The 17,141-nt window shown below is 39.2% G+C and overlaps 1 protein-coding gene across 1 annotated transcript; it reads left to right on the top strand.

The window, feature by feature from the left end:
- The first annotated feature begins 26 nt into the window (after positions 1 to 26).
- LOC133524116 (CTD nuclear envelope phosphatase 1 homolog) lies at positions 27 to 16,964 on the top strand. Its single transcript, XM_061859967.1, has 7 exons — positions 27 to 299; positions 383 to 449; positions 3,202 to 3,392; positions 6,521 to 6,633; positions 7,378 to 7,493; positions 10,305 to 10,455; positions 11,555 to 16,964. The coding sequence occupies exons 1-6, from the start codon at positions 201 to 203 to the stop codon at positions 10,448 to 10,450; spliced, it is 732 nt and encodes a 243-aa protein (XP_061715951.1). The 5' UTR covers positions 27 to 200; the 3' UTR covers positions 10,451 to 10,455; positions 11,555 to 16,964.
- The last annotated feature ends 177 nt before the right edge of the window (positions 16,965 to 17,141 follow it).

Genomic DNA, 17,141 nt, shown 5'->3' with positions numbered 1-17,141 from the left:
AAAATTTGAAAGGACGATAATCGTTCTATGTTGCTTGTGGTGCGGGAATTGGGTCGATTATGTCATGGCGGGTTAGATGTTTTCGGCACTTGATTCAATAAGATTTGTTTTGAATTACGCCGTCAATGATCCCGTCGTGTACTCCATTGTTTAAAACTACACCTGATTATTTAGTATTGATCATTTCGTAAACAATTCAAATGCTGAAACAATTGCAAATGGGCCTTCGCGCGTTTATGCTCCTTGCTTCGAAAGTATGGAGTTGTGTTTGTTATATGTTTAAGAAGCAATACCGAGCGGTAATTATAAGTTTAAGTGATTGTTATGTTGTGTTTCATTGTATTTGCGCAGACGTCTGTACGTTCACGTGGTTTGGTTTCAGTTGGCTCAATACCAATCTGTCAAGTATGAGGTGTACCCACTGTCCCCAGTATCTAGACATAGGCTGAGTAAGTATTATCTGATTTTGTATACTTTATCTCGCGTGTTAATGCAAATCGCACTACATTTCCCTTTATCCTTATCATATCCATGTTCTATCAGAGCCCAGTCTTGAATTAAATAAATACCCTTTTATCTTTTTATGCTATTAAAGCTTTATTTTATCCTTGTATTCTCATAAGTATCAGTATTTTTATTGCAGAAATATTCCTTGACAATATGATTAATTAATTAATGGGAATATATAATTGTTACCCTGGTATTATCATATTGCATGACTTGATGTACTTGATCAAGTATTAAATTTAAAATTTATCTTTTATGCCTAATTTGGTTGTAGATATCACGATTGAATTCTTGTTCAATGGTTCTCTTTACCATTTATTTAATAAGGAGTCAATAGGATATTTCTCTCAGTATTCTTAATACCATCAACATGTTTACCACAATATTGATAGAGGAGATAGATCTATCAACAAACATGATTTCTGATAACACTATTAAAGATACTTTTATGATAACATACTTCCTACATAGTTTTGAAATATAGAATATTTCTAGTCTATTGATAAGATAACACTTCAGTATGGGTCAAACACATTTCAGAAAAAGGTCACTCCTGTGGAGTACACAATAAATGTTGATGAACCGGGTAGATATATATCACGTTTTTCTTATTTGAGTCTCAAGTATTGAAAAAGTGTACACTGCCTGTAAGGGTGCAGCAGAGAAATTAGCTTTTGATTCTCTGGACTGTCTGGCAATGTGTACAGTATGGCAAAAGCTGACGATCGCGAATAACTGACAGGCGAATATCGTCTGGCGAACTTGTAATCAGTGGGCTCCTTTAAACATACTATAAAATGTGTATGACCCTTTGTGTATTTTCCCTAACATTGTCTGACCAATAATTGGCTTCCTAGCATTTACAGAATAAATAAATAAATAAATATTTGGGGGTAATCTTACCCAGATTGACAGCTTATACTATGGGTACAAGATGACAATGTACATATGTATGTATATAGATATATACATACCTATATACATGAAAACACCCATGACTCAGGAACGAATAATGGTGTTCATCACACAAATAAATGCACTTACCGGGATTCGAACCCAGGACCATGGGCTTCATAGGCAGGGTCATTACCCACTAGGCCAGTTGGTGTCGGTAATAAAGTAGCATTTTTGAGTAACACTGGTAAAATGCCCTGTGGAAAACATTGAACCCACATTTAGAATGTGATATAGACACTCGTGAAACCTAAAAAGATGAAAACGAAAACCTGACGCCACCTATCCTAAGTGGCCCTGACCTGGAAGATGACCGGCAAAACATGGTGGCCCTAAATTTACTTGGCACTGTTCTGTGGAGCAAGACCTGGGTGTATTGGGGATGGGGTAGAAGATGGTTACCCAAACTGCCCAGGACCCGAGTCAATAGATGAATATGATTTAAGCCCTGCACCCTAGCAGAGGGTAACAGGATGAAAAGAAGAAGAATCCTTGTATTCAAGTGAATGAGGGCAAACAATTCTTATCAGTTGTTTTTGTTATGAGAGGAAATAACGTGAAATATGAACTGTCAACATCACATACTGTTGCACTTTACTATAAACAATTGTAAAATTTTAATTTCACAATACAAAACATTGTTATATGACCAGATTTTCTATGACTTGTGTTTTTTTTACAATTAATATAATTTCTTTAATCCAGCAAGATTGTAAATATTTTTCCACCTAGTTCAGTAATTTTTAACACCTGATTCAAAAAGAGGGGTGTTATATGTCTGATTGACGCCAATAGCCGAGTCGACACAGAGCGAGCATACGCGCGAGGCAATTTCCTCACGCATAAAATGGCCAGTGTAGACGTGCCTCTGACGAGGTGGCGCGTCCGTTTTCCTCGCCCGAGCACGCCGCCTGCGTGCGTGAGGAAATAGCCTCGCGCGTATGCTCGCTCTGTGTGGACCCGGCTGATGCCTATCTGTCTGCAGCATCATAGCTTTTCAATAGATCATCGACTGATTTCGATGCGTTTTTTTTTACGTGAAAGCTAGTTTCCTTGGGGTGGTGAGCTAAGCTACGTTTAATATAAATCGATCCTGCAGTTTGAAGAGTATCAGCTCTTTTCCAAAATGATGTGAGGCATTTTTTACTTATAGCATAAGGGGTTTTTTTGGTCTTATCTGGGTGGATTAGGTTTGGTCATCAATGTTACAATCATTATAAGAGGTTCACTAATATCTTTTTACGTACTAGAACACTATAAAATACATGTCATATTCATATACTAAAGAAAACTTGTCCAAGCCAAAGCCCTCCAGTATTAGAGGCATTATATTTTTTTAAGGTAATTGCAGGTAGGTACGTACCAACAGCCGCAAAAGTGCGTGACGACTTTATCAATGAATTCATTAATTTTTTCTGCATGCAATTTCGCAGCTCATTGTACAGTCGCCATCTGATATATCGGAGCGGCCGAGGTGGTCAAAAATATCTAAACACGCACACTAACGCCTTGACATTAGAAGCGTGTGAAGACAGATATTTGTGAGCAACTTGGCCGCTCCTATATATCTATTATATTTTTCAGTAAAGGAACCTGCTCAAATACCTCAATCACAAAACAAAGCTTTTTGTGGCCTCAGCTTTTAGCCTTCCATGTTGGTAATTTTTCTATATTCTCCCTAACCCGAAATAAACCGTGGTTTCATTTAATAACTGCCTAACCAAGTTTCTCAATTTCCAGGTCTAGTAAAGAGAAAGATGCTGGTCCTAGACCTGGATGAGACGTTAATCCACTCGCATCACGACGCAATGCTGCGGCCGACGGTGAAGCCGGGGACGCCTCCAGACTTCGTCCTGAAGGTCACCATAGACAAGCATCCCGTCAGGTTCTTTGTGCACAAGCGGCCGCACGTCGACTACTTCCTTGATATAGTAAGTGTCTTTTATAATTGTAGTGGCAAAACGTGAATATAAATATTATTTATTTACTGCAAGGCAACGGATTGTAACTTATGGCAGTGGGGCGACACTCCTCCTTTCGGCTTATCTCGGCTTCGTTCGGCTCAGCATTGTTCCGAGCAATAGGGTTGGCACAACTCAACGTCCCTATACGTGCACGACCACAGATAAGATAACGACTTGCATTTTGACAACCCTAAATGGACGAAAGGGATAGTACCATACATTAGAAAGGGACAGCATAATTCGTCCCTGGGGGGCCTACCGCGAAAATCGAAATTCGCAAATTGCGGGGATCTTTCTCTTTTACTCTCACTAAGACGTAATTAGAGTGACAGAGAAGAAGCCCGCAACTGACAAACTTCTATTTTCGCGGTTATAGCCCTGAATCGCTGCCATACTTCGGTTTTGTAGAAAGTGTCATTTCTGTACGGTAGTCCTATTATTTATTCTGTGCTTATGGTCACTTGCAGCTGCTACAACGGCGAGTGTACCATATATATTTCTTTTTATTTTATTTATTCCGTAGGTTAACACTTACAGTCAAGCTACACATGTTGAAAGGAGTGACATTATATTAACATTAAGAATTTAATAAATTACAGGAATTAAAACATACCTAAAATTATGTTATTTCTTTTCTGGTTGAAAGTTAAAGTTCAAATTTCCGTCATAAGAGCTGTCTCCATAAGAGTCAGAGCCACAAGCCACAGAGACATTAAAGCTTTTGAGTGCGAAGATGGTGCAGGAATCATATACTGAAAGTCCCCCAAGACCCTTCTTTTCTACTCTTCTACCTCTTCATATCACTACTGAAGGTACCAGCTTTTTTTATATACTCTTTACCGTCTCCATGTTTATGTATATTGTATCTTACTTTAATAAATATATGACTTTGCACAGTAAATTTATTTAATGAATAATCAGAACAAATGCTATTCATAGAGAGAGAGATGAAAGCACGCTAATTCAATCAACAACACCTACAGATAGACAGGACAGATTTTTTGCTATATTTACTTTGCTTTATATTAAAAATCTTTGCTCCCAACTTTGTGTATAAGGAATATAAGGATATAGTTCGTGTCATTCTGGAAGATGCGTGCCTTGGTTAGATTTTACAAATGTGCACGTCATAGTGGATGACACGAACTACCTATGATTGCAAAAATAAATCTTTCCTAATGTATGCAGAAAGACAGGACCAATTGTTAAACTACGATTATGAGTATATCGCGTGCGTAACGTGCAAACGACGATACATAGCACAATAAACGACCTTATCACGCTGTAATACGGTTTATGAATGATTAATTAAATATACCATACGGCAACACTAATTGAGGGCCTACCGCGAAAAAAACGAAACCGAAATTTCGTTATCTGCCTCTCCATCGCTCTTCCATATCCGTAGAGAGAGGCATATAACGGAGTGGAGCTTGTCTTTGCAATAAGGTTTACAAATCATCATCAAAACATTTAGGTGTCGTTATTTTGAAATGTTCCATTCCTTTATGTTTACACTAAAGAATGGAACATGTGTGTAAAATAAAATAAATTAACAGTTAACTAACATAACTCGAGTTGTGATAAACACTTAGCACATGCCTGCCACATGTGGCGTGTTTATGAGATATGTAAAGTCGATACAAAATTTTGCACGAGGGTTGCAAAATATCTCGACACCGTGGATGAAATAAAGATGACTGGGTGATATTTATTAGCGACACGTGGCATGGTAGAGATTATTTACTAGAGTCAGACCAAGATACGTTGGCAGCGATTTTGGCAGCCCTGACAGTGCAAGTGTTATTTTAATGCGCAGGCTGGGCTATCAAAATCTTGGTCTGTCTCTACCTCTAGTGGTTCTGTGTGCTGTAGACCTCGTGATCCCTCATTTCTCCGCGCTATTCAGAAAAAAATCCTTAAACTAGATCGACAAATAAATTATCGCTCGGTCAACGAATATTTAAACAAAATAAAACATCGAAACAACAATAACGACCCTAACCTACTCTCTGGTAATTTATATTCATACATACATACATATAATCACGCCTATTTCCCGAAGGGGTAGGCAGAGACCACGGATTTCCACTTGCTACGATCCTGACATACCTCTTACGCTTCCTTCACTTTCATGACATTCCTCATACACGCTCGTCGGTTTAGGGTGCTCTTGACCTGGCCTTTCTTCAGGATTTCCCCGATTTGATCAGAGAAAGTCCGCCGAGGTCTACCCCTTCCAGCTCCCTCTTCTACTTTTCCCTTATACACTCTCTTTGTTAACCCCCTTTCACTCATTCTTTCCACATGTCCAAATCATCTCAACATACCTTTCTCAATTTTTGTCACTACATCTTTGTTCAGTCCACACTTTTCCCTTATCACACTGTTCCTAATTCTATCTTGTAATTTTACACCACGCACACTTCTCAACGCTCTCATTTCCACTGCATTCACTTGACTCTGATGTTTCTTCTGCCATACCCAACTTTCGCTACCATACATAAGTGTAGGCACCAACACCCCTCTATGCACAGCCAACCGTGCTTTTTGCGACACCTTCTGGCTGTTCATAAAAGCGTTGAGTGCCCCATTCACACGAGTTCCAGCATTCACTCTCCTTTCAATGTCTTCATCGTGTTTACCGTCCCTAGTGGACAAGGTTCCCAGATACACAAACTCTTTCAATTATTTATATTCATATCTTTAAAGAGCGCTACGAGCACGAACAAGTTCAAACAAGTCCGCCCACGTAGCGTATAGTATGGGATTTCTGTCGACAGTATCATAGCGTAATACTGGCGTAAAAAGAAAAGCGTAAACTAATGGGATTTCACTCATAAAACGATTACGCTTGCGCGACACTTCGTGCGCAGAACTCTAAGCGTCGCGTATTTACCCGTAACGTTTTTACGATACGCTTACGCTCTATGTGCTGATGGCGTTATTGCATGATATAGGAGGCAAACGAGCAGTCAAAAATTGCCTGATGGTAAGCTGAGGTCTCCATTTTCAAGCGCTAACAGTACATGAACAGCGGTCACGAAAAGCGCTATCGAGCATTTTAAGTTTGACCTTGAATTCCTTGTTCCCAGGTGTCGCAGTGGTACGAGCTGGTGGTGTTCACAGCCTCGATGGAGATATACGGCGCGGCGGTCGCCGATAAGCTGGACAACGGGCGTGGTATACTGCGCCGCCGATTTTATAGGTAACTCAATTCATAAATACTAATAAATAAATAAAAACTATAGGACAATGTTACAGAAATAGACCTAACTCACTAAGCTAAGGAACAAACATTTATGACGAACACACAAATAAATGTCCTTACCAGTATTTGAACCCGATACCTCCTACTTCATAAGCAATGTCACTACCGACTGAACTTCAATAAAAAAAAAGCTTAAAATTTTCAATGTTTCGAGAGACATTTGAACTCCTTTTGGAACACGGGTTGAGTTGCTCTAACCTACTGTGATATAGAAGCATACTCAACACCTGATGAATCAACCCATATCTTCCAAAAAAATTTTTTCGTGCTTTGTTCTTATAATAATTTAAAAATTAGATAAATTCATACGAAGGGGCAATAGGTATGCTTAATATACATCATATTGAGTAAAAAAAAAATCTTTAATGTAAATATCCAGAGAAGAACATGGAGGCCATGTTTGTATGGAAAGTCAGTCTTACACTTTCCTCTTAACTGTGGGTGTCAAGTTACATTTTGAAGTTTTTGAATTTATCCCATTTTGATTTTAAAAAGCCATACAAAAGTAAACAGGTAGACACCTGCTAGCGATATGAATGAAAAGTCGTTCTAAACCGTTTGTTTATACTCGTCAGGGCACCAGCAAGCTCGAGCGAGTGTTTATTTCGCTTGATAAAAAAATATACCTGATTAATCAATAATGTACCCTGCTTGTATGACAATAAAGTTTTGTTTTTCTAGACAACATTGCACAGCCGAGCACGGCTCATACACCAAGAACCTGACGTCGATATGCGATGACCTCAACAGGGTGTTCATATTGGACAACTCGCCCGGGGCCTATAGGGACTTTCCAGGTGAGAATCTAACTTTACTTTAACCAAAGGTAAAAAAAAACTCATTGGTGAAGTAAATGTGTTAAATTTTGGTACAGCGTAAAACTACATAGCCGCTTTTGGCTTTTTAGTCGGAAACGGAGCTAAAGCCAACACATAGAACCCCTTTTGACATTTTAAATAGATGTAAGGGGTACTCCGAGAGGATGCTGCCCTTGCCAGTGTCATGGGACGTCGCAGAGACGGGACCCGCCAAGGTGGAAGGACTTTTGAGAGTTGATGGAATCTGAAATGAACTAGGCTAATGGGTGAAAGCGATGGACTAGGGAAATACTGGGCTATGTAAAGAAACCGGACGCCTGACTAATAAAACGGTATGCAATTTTATTTCCGGCAGTCGATGACTCGCCACTACAAGATGAGCGCCACAAAAAGCGACATCTAGGATGGCTCAAGGGCAACACCGGTGTGAGGGTTGAGGGTAGAGAGGTGTCACTGGACTTTAAACATATAGCCAACTCTCCACTTACGTTGTCATATCTACCCTCGAGAACGTAGCTCTTGCGACTACTAAGGCAAGCCAGAGGCAGTGGATATTGTCCCACCTACCTACTTTTCGGGTGACGAGAGTTCCCCCAGGAGCACTCGGGTACATGGGGTCGCTACTTCCCAATAGCTCGCCATAAGCCGTCCTGCATTGACTGACTGCACTGGTGAAGCTGGCGGGTGATGTGATCGACAGATACCTACGTCTTTATTACTATTATTCTTATTTTCGGAAACCGAGAATGACAATAGAATTCTAACTATTCACAAAAAATCTACAACAGTATTAGAAAGTAAAATCGAAGCAAAAAGAGGAAGAGAAAATTAGAAACCACAACAATGAAGAAAAAGTCTCAGTCCAAAGCCGAAAAAACGATGCCAAACTCACAAGCGGTATTGAACCATTAAATCTAAGAAGAAACTTTGCCTCCTGTGTGTGTTCTGCCGCTTGTACAATGGGCTGTGCTCTTAAGAATTGTTTGACATGATGCCAACGGCCGCTTTCTCACCGCACCGCTCGCCGTCGGCAAGGTGTTCATCCTCGCTGACGAGACGCGCGAAGGCACTGCTCCGTCGGCCGCAGAGGTTCATGGCCCAGAGGATGGTGAGGGCCTACCGCACTACCTCTCACGCAGCGGCATGCCTCCTTGCCGGCACTCCGGCGTGGGAACTAGACGCGGGGGTGCTGGCTGAAAGATACTGGCAGAGGGCGGAGGCCAGGAGGCGTGGGGAGCCCACAGATGCGAGAGAGGTGGAGAGGTTGGCCCGAGCAGCCGCGGAGCGCCTTAAGGAAAGATGGAGGAATGCCTTGGAGGATAGCCGTTATGGAACCCGAACCATAGGGGCTATCCTCCCAGTAATGGATGAGTGGTTGGGGAGAAGGAAGGGGGCCCTGACATTCAGGGTGACGCAGGTAGTGTCCGGACACGGCTGTTTCGGACACTACCTGCACAAGATACAGAGGGAACCGGGGCCCCAGTGCAACGAATGTGGCGCAGCGGATGACACGGCCCAGCACACTCTCGAAGAGTGCAATCGCTGGGCCGTGGAAAGAGTGGCCCTTAGGGCGGTGACGGGGGTTGCGGACCTCTCGCTACACAGCATAATTGTGGCGATGCTGGGTAGCGAGAGGAAATGGGAAGCGGTGGCCTCCTTCTGCGAAAAAGTCATGTCGCAGAAGGAGAAGGCGAAGAGGGAGCGAGAAGCATCTGCGAATGCGCCTCCTCTCCGTCGCAGGCGGCAGGGTCGAGGGCGAAGAGCCCATGCTCGCCTCGAGCCTTAGTAGGGCCAGCGGGTACCAAACCCGCACTGCACGGCCCCATAGACGTTGTCGGGGGAGGGGGATCAAGCGTTTCTGATCCCCCCCTCCATTATGAGGGTGCCTTGGCGATAAGCCGGGGCTGCCGGAGGGCGCCGTGGTGGAATGTCATCGATCCCAGTGCGCCCTCATAAACGGCAAAGTGGGTGAAACGCCGGAGTGGGTTTAGTGGGTAGGGCCAATTCTCCCCCCCTCTTGCCAGGAGAGGGGAAAGGAGCGGCGAGTCCCACACACTGTGCGTAAATGCATTCCCACTCCGTCAAAAAAAAAAAAAAAAGGGTGTTCATCCTCACACCCTAGAACCTAAATGGTCGCGTACTGTGCGGCTTAAGAGGAATTTCCTCCCGCGGCGGATCAGTGAGCTCCCTCCCGAGGTTTTCCCGATGGGCTACAATATGGGGTTCTTTTCTTCACACGCATGTAATATCTCTGGTGTTGCATGCGTCCATAGGCTACGATGACTGCTTACCATCTGACGGGCCGTATGCTTGTTTGCCACCGACGTAGTATAAAAAAATGCCAAAGACAATCACAATTTTAAAAAATTCCGAACACAGCTTTTTTTAGGGGCCGAGGTAAAAATTTGTTGAATGCTTTTGACATACACTCTAAGACAGGGGTTCCCAAAGTGTGCGCCGCGGCGCCCTGGTGCGCCGTAGAAAGTAAAGAGGGGCGCCGTGAGTTCTATCATTATCCGAAACTACAAATATTCGCGGGTACCTATTTGAGCGCTCGCATCGGTAAATAATATAGCGCCGTGTCACTCTTTTTCGACCGTGATTTTAAATTTACAAGGGCGCCGTTGCAAACTACTAAACTTGTAACTGCGCCGCATGTTGAAAAAGATTGGGAACCCCTGCTCTAAGATATATTAATTCCACTTTACAAAAAATAAGGCAATCAGACATGTTATTTAAATAAGCTTCTTGGGCTGGATAGGAAGCTTATCGATGTAAACATATTTTCAGACAACGCGATACCAATAAAATCGTGGTTCTCGGACCCGCTGGACTCGGCGCTGCTGAACCTGCTGCCGGTGCTGGACGCGCTGCGCTTCACGCACGACGTGCGCTCCGTGCTGTCGCGCAACCTGCACCTGCACCGGCTGTGGTAGCCTGCGTGAGTACTGCCCCATACCTACACTTACATCCAACCCTCTGGAGCCTCGTCCACGGAACGCACACTCTGACCGTGGCTCTCGTTAACACTATCCTCGTAAAGTCCATTGTGATTTAATTAGAACAGCGGTCTCTAACCTAGAGGTAAAAATGGTATTTTACGGGGTTAATAATCTCAATTAAATATAACATAAATTAGACCTGTAAGAAAGAATATTGATAATTATTGGCAGGAGGGGTAAAATCGGGTTCCCTAGTTAGTCATAGGGGTGGCAGAACTGAAAAAGTTAAGAATCACTGAATTAGAACCTTTCATATACAAAATAATGAATTCATCGTTTCATTGCTTTCTCAGACAAAATGAATGTATCTCAATTTACTAAACAACAAGGTTCTAATGAAAAATAGGTTTTTTTTTTATGGTGGACCTTACGATGCTATAGACGATATCAGACAGAACGAGTCGCTTCGCGAAGAAATTGCCACTCGAGACGTTGCCGCCGCGATTGTCGCAGACGAGGCACGTCAACAAACCGAGTTGCTCCGCGCGGCAATTTCTGGACTATTGGTGCGATCCATACGTGACAGTTTATTAGAGCGAACAACATCAAATGTTACCACAGCCACATTGTTGGTTGTGGATTAGAGTACATTGTAGGAGAGGCCGGAAAACCGCTCAAAGATGGGCGAGTGAGTTTGAGGGCCGACACGTTAGAATAGGCCCTCAAATAATACGAGTCCATCTTTAGCATTTCCGGCCGAGGCATTACATAGTGTTTTTCACGACTACTACGAGGAAATAATAAAACATTGGCTTAACTATAAGTAATTTAATAGAAATTCATATTCATATTGTTGAAAGAAAGCGATGTATTTTTGCCAGGAACCTTTATATTTTCTTCACAACTCATTTTTATAGCGTAGATACGTGTTTCTTGTATTTTTTAGTCAAACACAATTTACACTATCCAATTCAGTAAGACTATTACTATTCGGATTTCTCGGGACCTTTTAAGCACGTCCTCCTCATGATTGACCGCAAATATTTTATACTTGAATTAAATGTACAATTCTAATGAATGTTTCTTTTTTGTTTACAGAGGTGAATCGGCTTTTGTACAAAACGGGCGCCACACGGCTCGGCCTGGAACTATTTATTATTTCACTCGTTAAAAAAATACGCCGTTCGCCGCTTATTCAAATATACATATAGATTTAACTGTAGTTCAATACGTTTGTTTAAGTTTTTTGTGTTTTTCGTACTTGAAAAGTGAACGCTTATACATTATGTATATTCGTATATCTAATAATGTTAGGATACAGGCGATTAATACGAGAGTTTCATACAAATATTGTTTTTATGTTAAATTACTTCTCAATAGTTAATAAATACATCTTAAGTTAAAAAAACTCCGTATTGAGTAAAATAGCGAATATTTCATTTCGTATTGACATTTGTTTACTACAGTAAACGCCATCTATTGGCTGTATGTTTGTAATTGTTTAGATGGCATTCTATTGTCTATAGTCAAAAAATATACATCTTTGATAAATCCATAACTTCAGTAAATTGATTGATTGACATTTTTCTTTAAAAGAAACCGTAGAAAAGGGAATATATTTCCCATGCTCCAAAGGGCTTGAATTGCATACCAGAGATTTGGTAGGATTCCTATGTTTGCAACTTCAATGATGAATTAGAATTAGTACTTTATTAAGTTAAGACTTAAAGACACTATAGTGACTATTGGCAGATCTTACCTAATAATTACCATCCATGGTAACTAAAACTAATGTAGGTAATATACTTTCGTTAGTACGGATACTATCGAAGACACATTTTACCTCTTTTGTAATAAGATTCGAATTACTATTTAAATGTGTCATAGGCTGCTTAATACTAGAAATTAGACAATATTTGTATGAAATATTATTATTTGTTCTTAAGTATGTGTCTCGCTCTATTGATGTGAGTGAGAAGTCCAGTTTTAGAATGAATCTTAAATAACTAGAGTAACCCACCTTATCTTATGATCGCTAGTTTTTTTTTAATCAAGCACCTCACTCAGATATTCATCGATATTATATCGATTTGTAATAGTAACTACTCGATTAAAAGTGTTTAATATTTGAATTTTATACGCCAATTTCTACGACGTTAAATAATAACCTTTTCATCGTGTCACATCCACTCGCCCTGACTAATGCACAGATTAAATGACACCACAGAAGATACACCACTCTCAGCGACTACGGTAAAAAGGTTAAAACGTCAGAAACTGTTTTTAACCTAGCGTGAGGTGCTCTGCTCAAATATAATGTTCTGCATGTTTTAAAAACATTATTTTCCATATCAATTATTAATAAAGTTTAGAAAATGATTTGTCTGTATAAGTATGCCTTCAGGTTTACTAATCAAATCTAAAAAAGGAAAAGTTTCGTTTCATTTCTAATCGTAAATATATAATTTTATTAATGATAAATGTGAATTAAAGGGCACTTTTTTAATTCGTTATTCATGGAAATAGTTTTAAATAGCAAAATATTGATAGGCGTGAGGTCGACTGAAACGACTAGTCATTAAATATTATTCCGTGGAAAATAATGTTTTTAAATATTAACCTTCCATTCGAGAAAACTGTAAATAGTATAATGTAAACGGTTTCAGTGGTTTGTTCACTTCGGTATGTTTAAAAAATGATCTCTCATTTTTTTATAATAGTTTTTAATCGAAATAAGTTTTCGTTTTGTACAAACTTTCGAAACCGAATTTTGATGACTTTAAAAATAATATTGTGAGATAGATTAGTGTTTTTTAATTGGCAAATCACTATGACGAGGATTTCATTATGTGTCGCGCCGAGATTGTGTGTGTACCGATGAATATTTCAAACATAGACCATAACTTTATCATACCTTAGACCATAATTTTTAGAGAAGCCACGAATAGTGGTTTTGGCCGAATATTCGGTAAAACGTGTGTACATTTTGAATCACATTTATTATGAAAACTGGTCGCCTACAAAAGGACAATATGTTCTGAGATTTAAGTTTTGTTCTTCTTTAAGCAGTGTATATATCATCAAGCAAATCTAGCCTATGATAAAATTAATCTATAATGCAAACAACAAATTCTCCAAAAAATTCTTCATTTATAACAACTTCTCAAGAATACATTTTACACACATACACTTTAAGTGTATAATTGTTCTTTATAAGTCCTAGGTGTAATAATTATTCAGTATTCGGCCGAATACCGAATGTTCGGCAAAGTTGCCGAATATTCGTGGAATCTCTAATCATTTCATCTTATCCCACGAATAACTGTATTCTTTCCAAATATGATAGGTTAATCGCATTGGCCTTCACATAATCTTAGTCCCTCTCAGGGACCGAAAACCCCTCCATTTGATTAATCTTTCCGATAGGGTAACCCTATTATATAATTACCCTATCATTGAGTTGACCACAGAGATTAAAGTAACTTAATCTCGTTCTAAAAACACTTCGCAGTTTCTCTATCAAGGGTTTTTGATACAGTAAGCACTTACCCAAAATTAACTCTATTGATTTGATTTGGTTACCCTTTTCTTCAGGTAAGTTAACGATATGGTTTTCGAATTGATTTAATTGTAAAAGCAATTATATCAAATGTATACCCACCCTATCAAATACCACTTTATTGGTAACCAGTCCCGGACCCAGGGTCCTTGAGCCACTCTTATTTGTCATACTTGCTGGTAAAAGACAAACAACTAGGGAACAAATCAAATTGTTTTTATAAAATATTTTGATTTGTGTTTTTAAGTAGTACTAAATATAACTTAGAAACTAAAATAGATGTCATATAATAAAGATAATACTTACTTACGCGGCTAACGCCCTGGACTTGCGTTGGTAATTTTTTCTTTACTATATGACCTCTATTTAGTTCATAAAGGACAAATAACTTATGTCAAACATATCAGTGATTATTCTGGCTGGTCTGTGCGTAAAATGTTTACACAAAGTAGGTTTTCGCAAACCCATGTTGAGTGAACTACTTAAAGCATATCCAAAGGAATAATACAAACTAATAGATACTGAGGTCCTCAATCTTGTTAGAACGAAGCCTCCTGGTGGCTTTTTCGTGCTCGCCTTTAATTTTGTTTTAGTAAAATAACTTGAGTCGGTCCAAGCTAATTGTGCATCATTAATGTGAAATTCACACGTCCTCTCTTTGTTCTATTTAAATCGGTGCAAAATAAGCTCTCTAGGTTGTCAATAAGAAACGATGAGTTACCTATTCCGGTTTATGCACGTTATTGTTCCTTTGTCTATGCTTAAAAATAACATATTAATAAACAGGTTAAATAATATGAATACTTGTACAAGTGCATGTTGCACACTTTGCCAGAGAATTATTACTTGCGATTAAAATGTTACAATATTGATGAAACATTTATATCCGTCGGTATAACAGTCGAAATTATCTGAGATAAACTTTTAACAAAATAATCCATTGAAATATCATCCTTCCTATTTAAGCAAGAAGACGCAAACGATAATGACAAATTTTGTATATTAAGTTCAATGAACTGTTAGAGTTAGACCAAGCTAACTGTCCATGGCATTTGCTATAACAAAGTGTGGATGTCAAATTTCTATGAAAATAATGAACACTCCCTCGTTTTGGTCTGACGTACGGTTGTGTACTTTAAAATGGTTGAGCCATTTAAGGTTCACTATAATATTTTTCACATAGCGTGGGTTCGGTGACAGCTGTCATCTCAATACAATTTGGCATTTTAAGGTTAGAAATTGTATTGAGATGACAGCTGTCACCGAACCCAAGCTATGTGAAAAATATACAGGGAACCTTGGATTGGAAATGTCATAGCGTTAGTATTGACTACCAAATTACCTTAAGCCGTAGATGGGTCAACAAATAAATGCCGTGACCCTACTTCCAGATAATTTCAACTGCACATTCTCGGGTCAAATGCTGTGAGACAGGATTATGACAAATTGACAATAGGGTATTATGCTACTTAAATCATGTACAAAGTATGCAGGCTCAGTTCTAATAAGGTATACGGTAATTAAATAATCACTTTAGTTGTTAAATGCCCAATCGAATTCAAGTTATGGACTTATGGTACTGAAACATACAAATATCCAAATAATAATGAATTAAACTTTACTATTAGGTAATCATTAAAAAAAATGTTGAATTTTGAAGGCGAATTCGGCCTTTTTTCAGCCTGTATCAACCGATAATGATAGTAAGTTTTCAATCGATTGAATCATCAAAATCGGCACAGCAGGTTCTACACTTCCAGTATCAGGTCCAGAATGTAAGCAAGCTTCATTTTAGATCTGTGATAATAAGGACACAAACATACATACATAGGCTCCTAAATCATTTATACATAGCCTTTCCCGTGGCTGGAAAAAAATAAATTTACACCTTACCATAGAAATAAGAGTGTTGACATATCTATGAGACATTTTAGTGAGACGTGAGATAAAAAAAATGGCACCTAAATCTCTCTTTTATATTGCAGTCATAAAATTAACACCGACCTTTAAACAGACATGTTTTCATTTAATTGCATGTATCATCTTAGTGCAATATTACGTTTAAAGGTGATAATTGTAGTAATATGAGACCGAGCTAAGACAAAAACATAATAAGTGCACGTGTTACTGAACGGTACATTGTGTCCTTTATTATTGTCATTTGGTAAATCTTATGTTATGGCAATAAGGTTTACAAAAGGATAGTCAAAAAGTGGTGAAAATAAAAGGGCGTACTCCCGTCTTAAAAGGTCCGCAACGCACATGTTACCTCTCTGGCATTGCAGGTGTCCATGAGCGGCGGTAATTGCTTACCATCTGGTGGTTCGTGTGATCGTTTGCCTCTTATATCATCAAGTCTATTTGGGGCACACGTCTACTGTCGCGTACCTAATTGTGACGCTCATATACGATATTTAGTAGGTATATTTCCATGTATATATTGTTATAAGATTTTATTAACTGGCGGTTACCTTCACTGTTTTTATTATTTTTCTGTAAATAGTGTAGTGTAGGGCGTTAACGCCAACTTTTAACGTAAAATGCATAACGGTACTACGTTTTAACCGCCAGTGTTCCTCTATTCTCGAACATTTACCGTAATGAATATGCAACGCGTATGTAAGTAGTTGCAAGCGTCCTTAGGCTGCAGTGTCCATGTACCAAATGGGCCGTATCTACGATTGGTGGCACCCAAAACGGTAATTAAAAAATAAATAAAACGCGGTCCGGAAAAACAAGTGTTCGATTAGTTTACCGATAAATTTGTGTTCTTCAGACATATTGGTCAAAACGTTAAAAGAAAAATAAGGCCTACATTACTATCGCATCTGGGAGTTTTGGTGACTAAAGTGATTATTACCTGATTTTGTTTATTAAGTACGCATTGTAAAATAAATGGATGATGATGAAGCGAAGCACTGTTCAAAGAATTAAATGTTAATTTTTGAATGTTTATTTGTTTTATTTTTTAGTACCTAATATGTTCTTATGAATTGTGTTATTTATAAAGCTTGACCAGTAATATATTATCACACGCCATATTGCGGAATTTCATTGGAACTAAATTTTTCATACTAAACTGTCACCCTATACATGAGAATAAAAGCACCCTCCTGACAATGATCA

Source organism: Cydia pomonella, chromosome 13 (assembly GCF_033807575.1).
Source record: "Cydia pomonella isolate Wapato2018A chromosome 13, ilCydPomo1, whole genome shotgun sequence".
Taxonomy (NCBI): domain Eukaryota; kingdom Metazoa; phylum Arthropoda; class Insecta; order Lepidoptera; family Tortricidae; genus Cydia; species Cydia pomonella.
The sequence above is the reverse complement of the archived record's forward strand: the minus strand, read 5'-3'. Positions and strand labels throughout refer to the sequence as shown.

Coding starts and splice junctions, on each gene's coding strand:
- LOC133524116 (XM_061859967.1), top strand. CDS start 201: ATGCTGAAACAATTGCAAATGGGCCTTCGCGCGTTTATGCTCCTTGCT. Junction 300..382: donor TTAAGAAGCAATACCGAGCG/GTAATTATAAGT, acceptor GTTTGGTTTCAG/TTGGCTCAATACCAATCTGT. Junction 450..3,201: donor AGTATCTAGACATAGGCTGA/GTAAGTATTATC, acceptor CTCAATTTCCAG/GTCTAGTAAAGAGAAAGATG.